General features: G+C 44.4%; 1 protein-coding gene across 1 annotated transcript; it reads left to right on the top strand.

Moving 5' to 3' along the window:
* Positions 1-117: 117 nt before the first annotated feature.
* ubtd1b (ubiquitin domain containing 1b) lies at positions 118-20131 on the top strand. The gene is made up of 4 exons (XM_079577703.1): positions 118-602; positions 17479-17706; positions 17780-17937; positions 19024-20131. The coding sequence occupies exons 1-4, from the start codon at positions 524-526 to the stop codon at positions 19282-19284; spliced, it is 726 nt and encodes a 241-aa protein (XP_079433829.1). The 5' UTR covers positions 118-523; the 3' UTR covers positions 19285-20131.
* The last annotated feature ends 1317 nt before the right edge of the window (positions 20132-21448 follow it).

The raw sequence follows: 21448 nt of genomic DNA, 5'->3' as shown, positions 1-21448 counted from the left end.
CTTTAATGAATAATATAGTCACAAACACAAGTATATCGACATGTTTTTACCACTTTGTCAGAATTTTAATTTGCGCACCTGCTCGCCGCTTGTGCGCATGCGCTAACAAAAGTTCGGTGGCGTTAGCTTGTGCGCTAGTCACCTCTTCCCAACATCTGAGGGGAAGTAGTTGGGAGAAATCCAAGCCCAAACTTTGCTCACAAAAACCCGCTGAGAAATGGACACGACGCGCCGATCACTGCGGGGAGACACCGCGACGAACTCCGGGGAGCCGAGTAAAAGGGCACGGTGTTGAGAAATATCCTGGATCGTGGGGGGAAGTTTGGTGTTTACTGATGTTGTAGTGGCTGGCTAAGCTCACTGTTAGCCTGTTAGCTCATCAGCAGCAGCAGCAGCAACAGCAGCAACGGCAGCCCGACCTTTTCCACTTCACCAAACCGAGTCCACCTCCGCAGCAGCGATGGGCGCCCGGTCCAGCTAGTAATCCGCCCCCCGGGAGACACCGACCCCTTGCCCGCTGACCATGGGAGGCTGCGTGGGGAGATACTTGGACAGCTGGGACGATACGCCGAGTCGAGGTTCATCCAGGAACGGACGCGGAGGTGAGAGCACGGTGTACGGCCATAGCATGTAAATTCAGTCTAGGTAGTGGGAAGTCACCCTCGGTATATCGCAATAAGAAGTGTTTTTTGGCCTTGGTGCAAAAGTAGCTACACAAGGCTGCTCATTGACAGGTAATGTTTCTGAGCAGCTCAGTCTCGAGTTACTAATGATGATTGTGAGTGTCATTTTGTTTACCCAGACCTACGTAAAATGACTGTTTACCGAACTAATTTGCGTAATTGCACAAGCGCGGCGTAGGAAAGCGCAATCGCGTCTACTAAAGATAAGGTTTTTTTAAAGGAATTATTTTAATGTGAAGATGTTTGCGGTCCAGCAGTGGGGACTTCTGTTTCTGTACAAGTATAATGCTTTTTTTTTCTTTTTATAGTATTGTGTTTTATATCCTAAGGCCACACAACGCAACAGGGTTGAGTTGACGTGTGCCTGTCTGGTGTTTGTGCGTGTGCTCAGTCACGTAAAAAGATCAAAGCCTCTCCTCTATCGACCCAAAAGGGCGTGAAGTTAGAAGCTACCAAGCTCTTCCACGTTTCCTCTATATCAGGGGTGTCCAAACTTTTTTCATGGGGGGCCGCATATTGAAGCGTACACGGGGTGAAGGGTCGTAGATCGGTAGTTAGTGCCGCAAAACCTTCGACTAGCAGAGGCTTAAATTGTGCCCCACACCTCTAGTTAAGCTTAAAACCTTCATGCAGCTCAGTCTCACACTAATATGTTAGTTGTTCGGTTAGAATTGTATAGAATTATTACATTTCAGATAAAAAGATCCATCTCTGGTGATGTGCACCGATACAGCAAGAGGCCGAGGGCCACCATAGATTGGTCTGAGGGCCGCATTTGGCCCCCGGTCCGCACTTTGGACACCCCTGCTCTATATAGATACAGTGACCTGAGTAGTTACACGATCCACGTATAGTTACGCAAAATTAAACACGTCCATTTTCTAAGCGGATGAAAAGGGGAACTATATTGTAAGGCGTAGTAACACCTTAGGCGCACTTCGACGTCCGCGCAGTAACATCTTCACTTCACTGCGTGGTGGGTGGCCGATTCCTTTTAAAATGGACAGCGACATGTGTTTGAATTGGACACGACGTATGAATAAATGAAAGCGGATAGAAATTCGATTTAATTGGCCGGTTATGCTGTGATTATGAAGAAATCGCTCATGAGTGAAACCGGTAAACTAAGCTAGAAAGATTCTGTTTATTCGTATTGGTTTTCACGTTGTTGTTTCTTTCCTGCGAAACAGCCGGGGGAATCTTCTACAAAATGGGTCTCTTTCTCCACTATTTACAGTAGGCACCTATTCCGACATAACCATCCCACACTCGGCCACAAATTGCAGGCAGATTGTCTACCTGAAGCTGCAATCTGCTACAACAATACCCAACAATTTGAAGCCACCCTCTAAGTCCCGCAAAGGCAGTCATGTCTGGCACAGCGCTGTCCTAGTGGGAATACGGTCCGTCTTTCTGATGTGGCTTTAGGGACTGTAGCGGTTACTCGAACTGGCACCAATGCGTTGTGGTTATGTGGATTCCCATAGATTCTTCTGTCCGTTGTTCTCAGTATAGATTTTACTACAGCCTATATTCATTCAACCAAGGATCATGAGATTCCGAATGTGTACACGAAAGCAACAAATTACCTTCATTTGTGTCTGGACACAACTGAAAAGTGGCCATGCCAGTCCTTGTCACAAACTGTACCAAAGGGGGTTCATTCTAAGAGTCCATAAACTGAGTCTGCACAATGAGGTAAACAAAAAAGTCTATATTTGCTAGCCGTCTTTAGCATTGCAATATTTTACTAAACCCTGTCTACATAGTACATTCAGTTAAATATATACAAATTCAAGTCTTAAATGGAACAAAATGAATGACTAAAATGAGGCTTGGGTACTTTATTTCAGGCTGCGTTACCAAAAAATGTTTAAATTATATTGCCGTAACAGCAATTTTGCAATGTTTTGAGCACCTACCGTAAACGTAATAATGTTTGAAAATGAAAACCACATTGAATTGATTATTGCGGATTCTTGATTCTTGTTCTTGTTTTTTCAGACCGTAAACAGAATGGGTCCTGCCAGGCATTCTAAATATGGACACTTTTTCGTCAGTACGAAGGGACTTTAATGCAGTGTGTTTTGAAATGGTTTTAGAGCGTGTGATCGATGTTGTTCTTAAGGCACTTTGGGGAAATGGTCTTCAGTCTGTGGTGGTGGAGCAGTAAACTGCACAGGATAATGGAGTTTCCTTTGTATTGTTTGGGAAGCAAGTGTCTGTGTTTCATTTGGACGGGGATTATGTATCCAATGGGGCTGGGTATTTAGTTCGTTTGCTACGAGGGAGATAGTTTGTTGTTCGCAGAGGACAAGACCTGCAGGCTTTCGACCAATAAAATAGCATATTTTTATCCACTCATGGAATTGTCACACTTTCTACATTCCAGCTGCACAAAGGGCCTTGGTTTAACAAAGGCTTTATCTGAGAAGTTACTTTTCTTTCGAATTTCTGAGGCAAGGTTTGTGGTTCCTGCTGAGGATTTCCCACCCAGATTGCCATCAGCAGACACTCCCCGCCCAAGGCTGATGAGGAAGGACAAGTCTTGTCATGCCTCGCCGCGTCACAGACTGGCTACTATGATGAGGCTCATTCTAATTCACACCCACCACAGTGTACGAAATGTTAATTAACCGCTCTTCCTTAAGTGGATACATGCAGGCCTTGTTTTAAAGGAACGCACGCAGACAGCGGGAAACGTGTAGTTCCCGAGTGTTTTAGGTTAAGTTCAGTTGAGGTAATCACGCAAATAAAACTGAACATTTCCCTCATATGGGAAATGCAAAGCGGTAACACCCAAGGCATCAGGTGGGACATTCTTCAGCCATGTCTCAGCATCTGGACACCGCACTGGCTGTTCTATTAATGTACTACAAACAGACCCAGTCATTCCAGGACATGAAGATCAGCTAAGTTGGTCAACTGCTATACACAATACATCACCAAATTATCAGTAAGGCAGTAAGTATTGCAATATCCATGTCGCAAGCAGCCACGATATATATCACAGAATCACAGGGGTCTTCCATCGGACTGATGTGTTGATGGAAAAACTAATGGCTTACGTTTGGAACTTATTGTGCTGAAGTGGTTCATAACATATCTAGGGATTCACACATCCGATTCTGGTAAAATACGATATCGGTATCTGCTTTTTGTAGTGATCATGTAAAAGTTTTGTCTTCATGTAATGATGATGTGTGTGTTTTTTACTGAATAGCTTTTAATTGAGCTTTGCTGAAAGACAAATCTCTGCTCTTTTGAACAGACAAAGTTATATTCTATACAAATATCCAATGCTGAACCGATACCATTTTGGCTATCACACAGAACACAACTTTCACCAACTACATCTAAGTGTATATGGACATGCTGTATGTCATTTTGAAGGGCAGAACCTGGAGAATCCAATCACTGAGTTAGTTTTAACCTCCGCAAATGTATATCTGATCGCTGCCAAAATGCAGCGGCTAACAACAGCGTGCTTAAAGGGACTATACAGAGTTTAAACAAGTATTTCCCCCCCCCCTACATGTTCCAGCAATCTCTAAAGGTGTAGAATGAGCCCAGACCGGTTCACCACAACGGCCTCTAAAATCCTGCACTGTCACTCAGTCAAAAAGGTGTTAATTCGGGTCCGAAGTGCCGTCATGCACAAGCTTAATATAGAAGCTGCAGTTACGCATACGACCTGAGGTGGCAGTAGTGAGTATAAAATGGCTAACAAGAAAAATCAAGGCTGGGTCAGATAGAAATACATAAAGAAGCCTCATGAAATAATATAACCACTGTTGGAGGGGCCAAGTGTTTGCATTTTACTTTACAATGCTGTAGAATTGCAAAAGAATAACTGATCTAACATTTTTTAATCCACGAGTTGTCACTTTATGCGAGTTGTTTATATTAATGCAACCTAAAAACCTGCCATGTCGCCAAGGATATCAAAAAGTCCAGTCCTCCTTGTTAAATATTTTTCCCATAGTTTGTTATTAATGGATATAGCTGATCATTTATCGGTAACATTATGACAAGAACAATCACAAACCATAGTCCTGTTGTTCATTATTGTTATGTTGACTTTAAATGTGCCTGTGTTTTTATGGAAGTGTGTGCATGTTTTGAGCCTGTCAAAGACGAATTTCTGTCGCCTTCGGGGACAGACAATAAAGTTTCTTCTCATCTTACCTAGGGCGGAAACGACTAATCAATTAATCGACGACTAATCGATTATTGAAATAGTCGACAACTATTTTAGTAATCGATTAATCGTTTTCTGGTTCACACAGAGTAAAATGGAGCAAAAATGACATAAAAGTGTAGTATTTTTGATGAAAACCTACTTTGATTTTATATTTAGGGTCTGTAGTGTTTTGTACATTGTAAATTTCATTATTAGAGCCTTCAAAAAACATTTCCCTTTAGTTTACTCCATCAACACATCCTCAAACAGCGCCGCTTAAGCTATAATGTGATAATCGATTACAAAATAATCGTTAGTTGCAGCCCTAATCTTATCTTATCTAAGAAAAGAAAATACTTTATTGATCTTAAAATGGAGAAAAGAGGATCATTCACTTACACTCAGAGAAGCCACTCTCAGTTAATATAGGATATTGGCAGATGCTGAAACATTGCAATATTCACGTCACTTATTAAATAGTGTCAGGCAACAACTAAGTTTTCACTATGTAATCCACTTAATCGTATTTAAGTCATAGACGACATACAAAAAAATGATGACAAGATCACACCACCTGTTTTCTGTAGCAAAAGATAAAATGTTGTGGCCACATGTTGCGTATCTCATGTCATGGGTCCAGAACGTAACATTGCACAACACTGTATCTCCTTTTATCCACTTTGTTCCCGCTAATGCTTTTTGACAAACCGTGGAAAGTCAAAGTTAGCTGCTCGTTAGACAAACTCGCTCCGGTTGCTTCACGTCCTGGCAGCGAGAATGGGCTATTAAAGGGCTTTACGGCTCCAAATCCACGTTATGTGTTCTTGACTTAAGCCCAGCTGTGTTGTTGGGGCGGTTTTGTTTTCCCTTTCACTCGCGAATGCACCGAGATGCCTGGGATAGCCGTCATGTGGCAGCGGCCTTTACGGGCCCACTGCGATGGAACGCCCTGATGCATTGCTTCATTGGTCTGAAATGCATTGCTTCATGTCTGGACACAAAGCATAGAACCTCCTTTTGTAAGAGCCTTTCATTCTTTACTCCATAATCGGCCGTTTGAGGTAGTTTGTTTGACTTGGTCCAAGAGGCCAGACGCAGACGCTTTCGTAACAATATCAGGAAATGTCAATGATCTGATGAAATGACGACGCGTTGTTTCGTCCAAGTTTTGCTCTCATTTCCATTTCTGGTTTCATTTGCAAAGAGAACAGTTATATTTAAAGTCTTTGTGTGTTTACAGTAGCAGGATCCATGGAGCAGGTAGGTATTTTCATATTGGTGGAAAAGTGTGACCAATAATATGAAGACATTCTGCGTTTTTATTAAGGTATCAATATTTTTATTTGAGTTGCACCTCCGCCATGATCTACAACACTTGCACCAAAAAAAGACTACCAATGCTGAACCACTTGACTATTTCGACCTATAATTGCTTACCTTGCATTTTAAATACACCATAAAGTTGCCTCACTTGCAAAATATGCAAAGGCATAAAGAACTGAGGTTAAAGTCCTTCATTGCTATGAGACGCCAACAGTACTACATCTTCAGCACATTGACTGACTCACTAAAGCATTCCCGTTGCCCTACTTTATTGCAATTGTGGTACTTTTTCTTTATATAGTGTATCTGATCATCTTATCTTTATTGTTTATAGTTTATCACTCACCTAGCCAGGCGAGAGCTAGATTGATACAGTATTACAGTGCCAATAACAAGCACTTGCTGCTGATTGGATCAAGTGTTCCTCGTTTTAGCCAATCACAGCCATGTCTCAAAACAACAAAGCGTTACTTAGTACTTAAAGCAGTACTAAGCAAATCATGCCCCTAGAGGCCATATAAGCCACTGCAGGTGTCTGCGCTGATAGAAAAGACAAAGGGAGTACATTTACATCCAATTACACAATGGAGATAATTTTTTCCGCTCAAACTTGGCTGTAAATACTGTTTAAGTGGCGCTAGCCCGCAATTAGCTTTGCCCGTTAGCCTCTTCTTTGTGATTCTTTGTGCATTGGTGCCTCTGACCCGTAGGCAGTGAAGTTGCAATTGTGTTTTTCTGGCAAAAGACGAAGAAGAAGAGCTTTAGTTATATTCCCCCTATTCCGGAGGCTCGCGTGGGCGCTGCCATAAATTGTGCCCGCCCATTTTCTCCTATCTTTTAACATGGGGCTGGAGAAGTCCACATAAAATCAGTTACTACAAGAAAACAAAGCCGTTTTCAGGCCGCGCAGAGAAACGCTGCAGTGTCGACATGTCGGTGCAAATGAACATTGGCCATTTTACACAAATCAATCGACTAAACATCAGATTTGAGCGGAGAATGTTTTCCCTCGTTCTCCGTTTAAATGAACGGGCTGCGCTCGACCGGAAGTGTCAGGACAACGGAAGTGCTGAGACAACGCAAAAAGTGGCAAAAATGGGCGGGGCAGAATAAGGTGAATAGCAGTGCTACCTGTTTTCTGTCATTCCGCTTTGTTGATTTAAAATCCGTAAGTGCTTGTTTTTGTCAGCAAATGTTACACCTGCCCACTCACGGCAATGCTGCCACGTGATTGACCTAAACCACTGCTGGTTTGGAATTCAAACTCATCCTCTGCAGAAGCGGCAAAAGATGGATACTCGTGTGTTTGCGAATTCTCAAATACCGGTTCGCGAGAATGGGCTATCAATCACCGACTCTCCCAAAGATGTTTAATACATGTTTAATAATTGATTTAAAAATAGGTTTTGTGCAGAAGAGAAAAGGCTAGGAAATGGAGAACTTGCTAATGTAACCCACGTCTCCTAAGGCCATGATGTAACCGCAGCCCTCCGCCACAAGTGGCGCTATCATAAAAGTGCCTGACGGTCATCACTTCCGAGTCAGCCCCACTGCTCCCGCTGTGACCGACTACGCACTGCTGCACGATACCAACCACCAAAGGAACCGTCCCAAACCTTCGTAAACCCTAAGAAATCATCCCGAAAGTCGACGGTGAGTTACCTGAACCTGTTGTGCGTCGTAGCACTTTGCCAAATCTACGAAAGTTGTTACCAAAATAGTAACTAAATTGAAAGTCGCTACTTCCGTGTTCGCGGTAGCCGTTCCTCTAACACCGCTGTCTTTGAGTGTTTATATTTTTGTTGGGCCCTCAACTACAGCGGTGTCACTACACCTACTTACGGTAGACACTCACTACTGTGTGCATCGTGTTCATCATTTCCCCCAAGCTCCTATAACGAACCTGGTTTTTCTGTTCAGTCATATTCCGTCCGTTGCAATACAAGTCCTAACCTTATTACACATTAATTAAGCGTTACACGTGGCGAGCTAGCCAGGAGCTTGGTGTGTGAAGGAAGTATTGTTTGAACACTGCACATTGATTTAGAGAACGTTCTTGTCCTGCGCGATCATGGAGTTTTTCGAAAAATCTGGGGTAGATGTTTTGAAAAGCGTCATAGTTTCTGGTGTTACTCACACCGGGAAAGATGATGAAATCTTTACTGTTCTAAAGAAATACGGTCGTTACAAGAAAATAACCGTTAGTGACGAAGAAAGCCCATACTTTAAAAACCTGGTCGTCGAATACTCAACTAATTCGGCTATTACAGAGCTGAAAAAAATATTGCCGTACACGCATGTTTCAGAGCGCGACCCTGAATTAATATTTTGCGTTACGCTACCCCAAGTTGAAAGCACGGTCACAGCTGGAGCAAAGGCAGATCCCCCTGATTACATGAATGAACTAAAACATTTCGCACGGAGGAGTGGACAGCCATTGGAGTGTGTGCTACAAAATGTACTGTCCCAAATAAACAAGCACATGACGTCCTTGGATGTAGAGCCACCTAGTGGTGCTAATGAACAAGAGGAAGTTTCAATGCAAACTGTGGATCAAGCAGCACCCCTGCCTGGCCAGCAGGGGCCGCCAGCTGGAGCAACTGCACCACCAGCCCTGTCACAGCATGCACCCACAAATCTTCCACCTGAACATCAGAGACCACAGCATCCATCACAGAGATTTTCACTCTCTCACGCTGATCTCAATCCACCTGACATACAGAGAGTCGTCGTGGAGCATATCGTGAGAGCAGATGAGCTCACATCTCACTCAATGCCTAACTTGAGACTTCGTCCATTCTCCGGAAAAATACCCAAACCCACAAATGAAACTGATTATGAAACATGGAGGTCTCACCTTGAACTATTGCTGGCTGATGTAAACTTACCTCCTGTCCATGTCACCAGAAAGATCATCGAAAGTCTGCTGTCCCCTGCTGCTGATGTTGTGAAGGGTCTGAAGCCAGACACCTTACCATCGGTGTACATACAAGTGTTGGACTCAGCATATTCCACAGTCCAAGATGGAGAGGAGCTGTTTGCCCAGTTCCTAAACACGCTGCAGGATCCCGGTGAAAAGCCCTCCAGTTATCTTCAGCGTCTGTTGTTGACAATAAATACAGTCGTGAAGAGAGGCGGAGTCGCAGCAGCAGATATCGACAAGCACCTGTTGAGACAGTTCTGTAGAGGGTGCTGGGATAATGACATTATCACAAAGCTGCAGTTGGAACAGAAACGGGAGAATCCACCGGCATTTGCAGCGTTGCTCCTCCTCCTAAGGACTGAAGAGGACCGACAGTTGGCTAAGGAGAGCCTAATGAAGAAACATATTGGTTCATCCAAACAGCGTGCATCACTCCATGCCCAAACCTGTTCCTGCTGCCATAATGACACGGGTACATCTTCCATGGATGAACTGAAACAGCAAGTACAGAAGCTGCAACAGCAAATGACAACACTGCTCGCACAGACGACACGTACCTCTGCCAATGTACCCAGCCGCAAAAAGCCTTATACACCGCAGTCATTAGGCAACAAGGGGCAGAACACAAGACCCAGAGCCGGTTTTTGCTTCAAATGTGGTGAAGATGGCCATATTGCTACTAACTGCAGCCAACCAGCAAATCCAGGCCTGGTGCAACAAAAGAAACTTCAACTACAACAGAGACAAGGACAGTGGGATGGAAATGATAATCAGAAACAGTCAAACTAGATTCAGCCTCTTCTGCGGGACAAGCAGAGGCTGCAGCAACATCACAGTGTCCTACACAAAGATCCCACCACCACTTCAATACACTGCCACGAGGACTCATCGGTACCAAATGCACTGCTCAAATCATCATCAAGGGAACTCCAATCAACTGTCTGTTGGACACGGGTTCACAAGTCACCACCATTCCAGAATCATTCTATTATGCTCATCTATCAGACCATGAACTCAACCCTCTGGACGACCTTCTTGAAGTTGAAGGGGCAAACGGCCAAGTTGTTCCTTATCTGGGCTACATAAATCTTGACGTCACGTTTCCTCCAGACTTCCTTGGGACTCCGATAGATGTAGCCACGTTGGCTTTGGTGGTGCCCAACATCAAGACTCACCAGCCTTCCGTTCTGGTTGGAACAAACACTCTTGATATTGTATATGCTCTGTCAAGTGAACACAGTCCTGATTTCCATCCTGTTCCGTATGGGTATCGTACTGTCATGAAAATCCTAGAGCACAGACACAAAATGGGCAGTGAAGAACATCATGGAATTGTCAGACTGCACAGCACAAGTCCGCAAGTCATTCCTGCTGGAGAGACTATCCTCCTGGAAGGCATCGCAATTGAACACTCCCTGCAAGCAGAAAGAGCAGTGATGATCGAACATCCGTCCTCATTCCACTTACCTGGAGGATTGATGGTACAGTCTTGTCTCGTTGATTTCCGTGGGCCTCAACCGGTGTTCTTGCCCGTTCCTGTGAAAAACGAGTCAGACCATGATGTAATCCTACCCCCTCGAGCCATGCTTGCAGAAATAAGTGCTTTCCAGTCGGTGTCCTGTGCTGCGCATACAATTGCAGACTCTACTCCGTCCACCTCCCCAGAGCCATTGTTCGACTACAATTTTGAAAATTCTCCTCTCACGGTTGAGTGGAAGAACAGAATAATCGCAAAACTTAATACTATTCCAGAAGTCTTCGCAAAACATGATATGGACTTTGGAAAAACAGACAGGGTTAAGCATCAGATAAAGCTCCTCGATCCAACACCATTCAAACAGAGACCTCGACCCATACATCCACAAGACCTGGATGCCGTCAGGAAACATCTTCAGGAGTTGTTTGATTCCGGGGTAATCAAAGAGTCCGACTCACCTTTCGCCTCGCCAATTGTGGTTGTAAGGAAGAAGAACGGCAGTGTCAGGCTCTGTATTGACTACCGACGGCTCAACCTACAGACGATACGGGACGCATATGCTCTTCCTAAGCTGGAGGACGCATTCGCTGCATTGACCGGTTCTCAGTGGTTTTCAGTCCTGGACCTGAAGTCCGGATATTACCAAATAGAAATGGAGGAGCAGGATAAATGCAAAACCGCCTTTGTGTGCCCACTTGGATTTTGGGAATTCAATCGGATGCCCCAAGGGGTCACTAACGCACCGTCCACGTTCCAGAGGTTGATGGAAAAATGTGTCGGGGAGATGAACTTGAAGGAGGTACTGGTATTTATCGATGACCTCATTATTTTTTCCCCTACGTTGGAGGAACATGAGGTGCGACTGATGAAAGTGCTAAATCGCCTCAAGGAGTTCGGGCTAAAATTGTCCGTTGAGAAATGTTCCTTTTTCCAGACCTCCGTACGCTACCTGGGACACATCGTGTCGAAGAACGGTGTGGAAACGGACCCTGCCAAGATTGAAGCCCTGAGAACCTGGCCTGTCCCGAAAACTCTAAAAGAACTCCGATCATTTCTTGGATTTTCTGGATACTACCGGAGATTTGTGCAAGGCTACTCCAACATCGTGAAGCCCCTCCACATACTTACCTCTGGATATCCGCCAACCCAGAAGAAACTGAAGCCCTTGGTCAAACCCGAACAATATCTCAACCCCAAAGAGCCATTTGGTGGGCGCTGGACATCTGCCTGCCAGGAAGCATTCGAGGCCATAAAAGAGAAGCTTACCTCTGCCCCAGTGCTTGCCTTTGCCAATCCACAAAAGCCCTACCTATTACACACCGATGCCAGTTCCATTGGGCTAGGTGCTGTATTATATCAAGAACAGGAAGGGCAGAAGAGAGTCATTGCTTACGCCAGTAGAGGACTGTCGAAAAGTGAGTCAAGATACCCAGCGCACAAGCTGGAGTTTCTCGCCTTAAAATGGGCCGTCACCGAGAAGTTTAACGACTATTTGTACGGGACGGAGTTTACCATCATGACCGACAGTAATCCGTTGACTTACCTCCTCACTTCAGCCAAACTCGACGCTACAAGCTACCGCTGGTTGTCTGCTCTCTCCACATACACCTTCAAGATCACTTACCGGGCTGGCAAGCAGAACGCAGATGCAGATGGCCTGTCGCGCAGACCTCATGGTGAACTCTTACCCGACCTGATGTCACAGAAAGAAAAGGAAAGAATTCTCCGGTTCACTGAGCAACATCTCGAAAGTCCCAACGTCATATCCATTGACCAACATACAGTTCAAGCTCTTTCAGACCGACAATTGGTATGTAGTGCTCTCGATTCTACTCCCGACTATGCACTCGTCCATTCGTTGTCCATGTCCGCTGACAGTCTGCCGGATAGCTACACTGCTGACGAGCAGTTTGCATCTTCGGTGGTCCCTCAGCTGAGCCCATCCGACATCGCTGACAAGCAACGCGCTGACCCAGTCCTGAGACACGTGATAGCACAGCTGGAGACTGGTGAATCACCTCCACCCTCCTTGAGAGAAGAACTGCCAGAGTTGCCACTCCTCCTGCGAGATTTAAACCGCTTGGAGCTCCAGAACAACATCCTCGTACGGAGAAGGCAGCTTGGGCCCCAGCTCCAATATCAACTAGTGCTACCATTGGAATGTCGCGCCGATGTGCTGACAAGTTTACACAACCAAATGGGCCATATGGGCATCGAACGCACCTTGGATCTGGTCCGGAATCGTTTCTTCTGGCCACGAATGGCCAACGATGTGCAGACCAAGGTGAAGACGTGTGAAAGATGCATAAAACGAAAAGCATTACCTGAGAAAGCTGCGCCGCTGGTGAACATCCGAACTTCACATCCACTTGAGCTTGTCTGTATTGACTTTCTGACCTTGGAACCTGACAAGAGCAAAACGAAAGACATCTTGGTCATCACGGATCACTTTACTAAGTATGCCGTTGCCATACCCACTCCGAATCAAAAAGCAAGAACTGTTGCCAAATGTCTGTGGGAGAACTTTTTCGTGCACTATGGCATTCCCCAGAAGATCCACAGTGACCAAGGCCCTGATTTCGAATCAAGAACAATAAAAGAACTCTGTGCACTGGCAGGAATCCACAAGATCAGAACCACTCCGTATCATCCTCGAGGAAACCCGGTTGAGAGATTCAACCGGACCCTGCTGAACATGCTCGGAACACTCGCTGAACAAGAAAAGTCACATTGGAAGGACTTTGTCAAACCGCTTGTACACGCATATAATTGCACGCGAAATGACACCACTGGATTCTCACCATACGAGCTGATGTTTGGTCGCCAGCCTAGACTCCCAATTGATCTAGTTTTCGGCCTCCCTGTATGTAAACCCAGCTTGAACCACTCTGACTATGTCCAGAAGTTACGGTCACACTTGGAGAAGAGCTACCAATTAGCGTCTGAAAATGCAGAGAAAAGCATGCTGAAGAACAAAACCCGTTTTGATCGCAATGTCACTGCTTCAGAGCTGGAAGTGGGAGATCGTGTACTCGTCCGAAACGTCAGACTGAGAGGGAAGCACAAGATCGCTGACAAATGGGAATCTGATATCTACGTGGTGGTCAAGAAAGCAGACAACTTACCTGTGTACACTGTCAGACGTGAGCATGCCGACAAGCCGCTGAGAACTCTCCACCGAGATCTACTCTGCGGGTACCTACCTGCCAAATCTCAAGTTCAGCCAGTACCTGCCAAAAGACCTGCCAAACACCCCTTACCTGCAACAGATCCAGAAGACGAACTGCTGTCCGATGATGAGATTTTTTCCACCAACTGGTATGAACCACTTACCTCTGAGCCTGTCCGTCTGATCACAACTGTGGACATTCCAAGACCACAATTGGATGCTGCTGAAGACAGCTCAGAACCACCACCGGATTCGCCTTCTGTGCCACTTACCACAGCACTTGAACCAGTAACCGAAACTAGATCGTCTATACTACTTGAACCTCAAGAGCACTCAGAATCCGAAGCTGCTAACTCAGAACTTACACCTGACGTACCGGCTGAAGATTCTTCTGAAACTAATTCCTCTGATGATGCACCAGACACTAACTTACCTGGTCCTGAAGCCAACTTACCTCCCGATTCCGATCCTGATATACCTGCCTCTGGCGCTGACCAATCCATAAGAAGCTCAACACGAGCCAGACGTCCTCCTGAGAGACTGCAGTATGGCAAATTGGGTCGTCCGCTGCTGAAAAGTATGCAGTCGCTCTATGATGGCCTGGGCAAGGTTTTCTCCCTTGCCATACTGGATGATAGGGGCCCTCTTATCTCTGGCCATCCATCGTGATGTTTCCCGTCCAGCCATGTACAGGGACGTACATGAGGTCAGGGGGGGACCCTGTAACCCACGTCTCCTAAGGCCATGATGTAACCGCAGCCCTCCGCCACAAGTGGCGCTATCATAAAAGTGCCTGACGGTCATCACTTCCGAGTCAGCCCCACTGCTCCCGCTGTGACCGACTACGCACTGCTGCACGATACCAACCACCAAAGGAACCGTCCCAAACCTTCGTAAACCCTAAGAAATCATCCCGAAAGTCGACGGTGAGTTACCTGAACCTGTTGTGCGTCGTAGCACTTTGCCAAATCTACGAAAGTTGTTACCAAAATAGTAACTAAATTGAAAGTCGCTACTTCCGTGTTCGCGGTAGCCGTTCCTCTAACACCGCTGTCTTTGAGTGTTTATATTTTTGTTGGGCCCTCAACTACAGCGGTGTCACTACACCTACTTACGGTAGACACTCACTACTGTGTGCATCGTGTTCATCATTTCCCCCAAGCTCCTATAACGAACCTGGTTTTTCTGTTCAGTCATATTCCGTCCGTTGCAATACAAGTCCTAACCTTATTACACATTAATTAAGCGTTACACTAATGTCGTAAAACATATGACAGGCTGGATTTTATTAAATGCGTCTTAAATAAATTACCGTAACATTAGCCGCACATTTATGTTTTGCTGTGAAACCTCTTAAATGAAGCAGATTTTTTCCCCTAAGATCCAATCCGCTCCAAGTGCTAACTCTACACCACCTTTAGCCATCCGAGTGCCTATAAATAATTCCACAAAGAGCGGCTAACCTCTTCTATGTCTCCTTTGGTTTCCATCCCATTGTCTGGCGTTGTTTGTTAGACTCCAAAATACGTACGTACCGATACGTAGCTGTTGTAAGTTGGTGTACAGTTCCACTTTTCACTGCAGTCGTACAGTGTGAATTCATACTAGGAAGCGCAGGTACGGTTACATATCCTTCACGCATGATGTTGCACATTTGCAATCGGGGCCTAATTTTAGCCTCAGATGACTGGAGCCACTCTCTGGTGACGGTTAACATTTCCCCTCGCAGCCGCTCTGTTTATAGACGAGACAGCGTTAATGTGGACAGGGATATGATTATGAGGCGATCCGCACATTCCCAACATTCTCTGCGGTCCGTTTAGACAGAATGATATTGTCATTGATGTTTTCATTAGCGGATATGTGACCTGGCACACGTGCAAAGCAGCCCTCGGACAGGAAGCGCGGGGTTTCGTTGGGCATTGTAGGGTAGGATTAGTTTGTAGTAGTCTAAACATGTGGCCTGTTTAGTGTTTGGAGGACTCTTTGTGGGAATTACTGGATTGACTTAATTGTTCACACGCAAGAGCAGATGGTCCCAGAGCTTGAAAATGCCACAGCAGAGACGCTGCCTCGCACACGTGGCACAGGTTAACTCGTTTTTTTCGCGACGCTAAAATGACCAACGAAGCTAAAAAGTTGGTGTTCAACGACATTTTCAATACGTAAACAAATCCACTTTTTAGTAATTAACATTGTTGAAAGATTGAGTCTCTTTTCTCTTCGTATTATTATATATCTGTATAGAGATGCATGTCAGCCATCTCTGGGGAAAGGATGAATCAGAGTGTGACAATGGACGGAGCTGAACTCATGGCTACAATCCAACATGGTGTATTTACATTATGTGAACGTCATGTGTTTTGGTAGCAACAAGATAAACAAAATTAAATACAATCATTTCATCACGTAGTGAATTATGTCTTCTGGTAAAGATCCATAAGACTATTCAGCAGCAAACTTTAGTCACGGACATCAACATGCCACAACAGCATGAGGAGCTTTTTGCAGTATAACCAAATACGGACGGACAATCAAAAGTGTCTTTTACTTTCTTTTATTTTAACATACGTTTAGCGGACACACCCTTGTAGACAGACAGACATACAAACAATGAATAAAAATTGCTTTTAAAGGTAGAAGGACTCCACCCAGAGCGGCTCATTAGAAGTGCCGTCTGGGAGGAGCGCTCGCTTTGCGCAGCATGGACTGAGAAGCTGCAACAAAGCTAGTTTAGAAAACACTTCTGAGGTCCATTTATTTATTTATTTATTTTTGAGCAAGAAAATAAGCTTATGAACGCAGGAAAGAAAGAGGTCCGAGGCACACTTTATCACAACTGTAGACGACTCGTTTTATGAACACGGACAACATCAACACATTTCAACAAACGCCTTCATCATGGCAGACAGTTAACCCCAAAGGTAACTGTCTGTCCCCAAAGTGGGTCGCTGGACACTAAAGTGGAGGTAGTAAGATTATTTTGAGACAATATTTTTATGTTTCCGACTTTGAATTTCATGTATTTTTGATTTGAAAACGGCTTATTTTTGTGAAATCCAAATACAGTGTCCAAACTAACATCATGAAACCAGATTTAAAATGTTGTGCACCTTAAATTATTCTAAATGTTAATACTATTTTACCGAAGTGGGTCCCGAGTTGTTGGTTGACTGACTTTGAGGGGGATTTTGAAAAGTTTGGGAACCCCTGACCTATGTCACGTGACAATACTGTGCAGAGACAATGTTTACAGATATGTTAAAAACCCATATCATGCATCATGTTTACATAAAGGCCAACTTTTTAAGCCCACACATTAAGTATTTTTCTACATCTGTTTAAAAAAAAAGTATCCTCTTTTTACAGGAATAATAAATTATGTTTTTGTGATCGTGCACACTGACTTAGACCTGTGCATGTGCGTGTTGATACCCACATCCTCTTTTTACAGCCATTTACAGCATTGCTCTTAACTTTAGATTTGACAGCGGATTCTGAGTACTTCATGGTGAAACAGTTACTTGGAAGAGGTAGATTACTGGTATTTGTTACTCTTACTTCGGAGAAATGAATTGTGATATGGACATATGGTTTGCTTTTTCTAATGAAACAAAAGGGGAAAAGTTGAAAGTAACCTTTGAGACGGTGTGTTTTTCCATCTTTAAAATAATGGAGCTGTTGCTTTGGGGTATCAAGTGGAATTCTTCTTTTTCTCAGGCCGCAATGAACCGCTGCGGAAGGACCGTCCCAAGTGGAAGAGCGACTACCCGATGACGGAGGGTCAGCTGCGCTCCAAACGGGACGAGTTCTGGGACACGGCTCCTGCCTTCGAGGGGCGGAAGGAGATCTGGGACGCCCTGAAGGCCGCGGCGGTGGCCCTGGAGTGCAATGACCACGAGCTCGCCCAGGCCATCGTGGACGGAGCCAGCATCACACTGCCCCACGGTGAGACCTGCACAAAGGCCCGTAAGTCGAGCCCTATCCGGGGCGTCCTGACCGTGCTGTTGTTTGTCTGCAGGCACTTTGACGGAGTGTTACGACGAGCTGGGGAACCGCTACCAGCTGCCTGTGTACTGCCTGGCCCCGCCCGTCAACCTGATCTCCGAGCGCAGCGACGACGAGCCCAGCGACAGCCCCGAGCCAACCATCGCGCCCAAGAAGGAGTTCCAGCTCAAGGTACAGCAGACCCACAACACAACAACGTTTGGTATCTGTCACTTGGGTAATGTTTAACTGTGTGGCAGTCAAAACTGTTTCTGTTTTACATTAAGCCAGATTAGGGATTATTGTGCTATACAATTTGATAAAACCAACAGAATCTGCAGGAATACTCGAGAATGCTTTTGTTGACTTGTCAAAGAAGGGCTCAAAGAAGAGGATTTTGCATAATCCATTTGATATCACAGCTTTCTTTTCACCAAACAAGTTTTGTCTATTGTTTATGCTATTAAATCATGACTCAATGTTTTTACACTTTCAATTGTGAAGTCTCATGGGCAGTATAAGGGCAGTCTTAGACATGTGTTGATGTTATTGAAAAGTTGAAGAAAGTACAATCATATAAACATATGAGAATACTTATTTACCAACACAATCCATGGTTGTATAAAGGTAGAGTTTGTAGGATTTCTAAATGTTCCTAATTAGAAAAACATTCTACATAAAGTAAAAGTCTATGCAACCAAAGTTGAGTTGTGGGATGGCACTACCTTTTTAAAGGGGGGTATTATGCAAAATCGACTTTTTCAAGCTTTACATCATGTTATTATGTCATTCCCTCATTAAAAACATGCCTGAAGTGTTGCCTTGGCACATTCACGTATTTTTGAGTAATCTGTAAAAACTCTGATGGCGGCCATTTTAGGGATAGGTTTGCCTGAGTCCTCCTAGGAACGCCCCCACCTCCTGGAGACGCCTCCGAGCTTTCGTCACCAGCCGAGTAACCAACCACTGCCCCTCAGCAGAACCCCCTCCCCACTGATGCCACAGACAGCGTGTGGAGGGGGCGTGTCAGAAAGGGTCAGAGGTTCTTAAAGAGACAGAGGCCTATTTCAAGACATTCACTACAGCCATTTTGAGAGAGACATTTTATACAAGGCAGTTATTCTAATTTACTGCATTTACAGACCAACAGAAGGTTTCATCATCATTGTAGTGTGATATAGACTGGTGCTATGTGATTGAAAAAAGCATAATACCCCCTCTTTAAGATGCTCCGTAACTGACAATCCATCTCCCCCTGCCCTGTTTGTGCCCCTGCAGGTGCGTCTATCCACCGGGAAGGACCTGCGGCTCAGCGCCAGCATGGCCGACACCATCGGGCAGCTGAAGAAGCAGCTCCAGGCCGAGGAGGACATCGACATCGCCCACCAGCGCTGGTTCTTCTCCGGCAAGCTGCTCACGGACAAGACGCGCCTCCAGGACACCAAGATCCAGAAGGACTTTGTCATCCAGGTCATCGTGAACCCGCAGGCCCTCAAACCGGCCAAACTGTCAACCACTACAACCCCCGTGTCCGAATAACACGGGGGCCAATCAAGTGCGACATGCTGGAAAACTATGGATAGACTCAAGTGCTGCTCTGATTGAGAAAACACATCTATTTTTCTAAGATTTGCTGTACAAAAATGGAAAAGAAGCAAAAAAAACATTGGCATTTCCTTCTGAACTTGTATTGACAAAGTGCCAACAGAGGAATCTTTTCAGAAAATTTGAACACTCAGAAATGATCTACATTTCAGTCCAGGGGCATCACAGCCCTCCAGAACGACACTTTCTATTTTTTTCGGGGGGAGGAAACAAGCTTTTTTTGCACATTTGATAAAAGTTTGTGGTAGTTTGTGTGCCTTCTATTAACAAAAAAAAAAGGGTCCTACAAAGTTTATTGCTAATCTTTATGTATTTTTCTTTTGTCTTGTCGTCCAATCTAAACCCCCTTTTATTGATTTTGAGGAATATGCTGACCTTTTGGGAGAGAGAAAAAAAATCAATAGACACCTTAACTGGCTGTAGTAGACTGTTTCCCATTATCTCCCGCCATTGTTACTAAAGGTAATCCCTATAATTGTACGCACAGTAGTATTTCTGCACCTACGAATGTAATCCCATAGAATTTCCTCACCAGCATTTTGCATACGAGCCACAAAATGGCCGCTCATTAATCCATTTTCATTTCAACTTTAAACTTATAACACAGGGACCGAATTATTGACAAAAAGATGAGGATTTTAATTTACGTATTACACATTTTTCAAGATTTATAGACTACTCTTGGTATTACTAACAAAAAAATACATTCTGTGTGTCTAGAAAAATACCTTCAGGGCTTAGTTGTAATCAAATGTGGTTGTACAAAACTTGCTAAAAACAAAGACTGCGAAGATGCTAGCGTGGCTAATGTTGCTAACGTAGCGCTGTCATTTTTGTATTATTTGAGAGCGGAAGAGGGAGACTGACTAAATGAATTACCCAAGTCTTCGCAAATAAAAACAAAAACACCGATATAGATATAAACGATATAGCATAGTTGTAAGCTAGCACGATATGGACCCTTTAAGTGCGGATATGCTGAACTGTTATTACTTTGTCAATTTGATTTTGAGCCTCGTCTTGCCGCGTATTTTTGTTGTTTTTTTTTTCCTCTCGTGATTCTCGCTTTCCATACGCGTTCGAGGGACGTTTGAATCGTATGCAAACTTGAATGATAAGCCTTGTTTCTCTATGTGCAATACAATGGACCTCATTTAGAGTTCTTCGCAGGTATATATCCACTTTCAAAAAGTTGCTGGAGTGTAAGAAAGCAGGTACACATCAGTTATTAATCATATTCAGTGTTTGTCGTTGTTTTTAAATGCCTATACAAATGTTTTCAGTCGTACAGGTCGTAGAAGGTCCTTCGAGCCGGCGTTTGTGTTGGGTCGTCTCGCTGCGAATGTTGCCTCACACCACGAGAGACTTTGTCAGCAACTAATCAAATCTAGCAGTAGTACATCTCCATCTTAAAGCCACAAACGACACCTTGGATGACACTGAGGTTAGAAGTTGTCCTGGAACTTGTAATCGGAGTCAAAGTTTTCATTTGGCATGGGTTTCCGATACGAACCTTCTCCTTCCTAAGCCTGATGAAGCCTCTTGAGGTGAGCGGTCAAACATCCTCACTTTGAAAACACCCCAGTACAGCTGAGCGATTGAAAAACTTTTCCCGAATCAGCCATTGCAGAATTATGTCGCTTTGCAAAACCAATTACCACTCAAATGCTCTACTCTTTTTTTGGAAGATGGTGATTCACACACACGCTTATAGTGGAGAAAACTAGATAAAACTTGACGTTTATACAAAGATAAGTTTGGAAATCACAATGCAAACTCGCTTATTTTCTATTTGACAAGTTTTTTTATTGGAGGCTCCACATTATCAGAACATGCAGTATTGTGTTATTTAACAAGGGAACGTCTGAAAGTCCCCTTGAGACGTTGGGCATTTGTTTGGAACATTGGGCGGGTTTTCTTTCTGCAGAAATATTGTCAACATATCACAATGCAAGGAGTTTATTACAATGTGTTGATCTAAAATGTCGGATCTTCATTTCCTTTCATTCAGATCGGCTTTCGGTATATTGAAAAATGTAATATTTAAGGTTTAGGCTTAGTTGAGAATTGCTCTGCTCCAATCCGATGTTTGCTTTAG

This window comes from Gobius niger, assembly GCF_951799975.1.
Source record: "Gobius niger genome assembly, chromosome: 19".
Taxonomy (NCBI): Eukaryota; Metazoa; Chordata; class Actinopteri; order Gobiiformes; family Gobiidae; genus Gobius; species Gobius niger.
The sequence above is the reverse complement of the archived record's forward strand: the minus strand, read 5'-3'. Positions and strand labels throughout refer to the sequence as shown.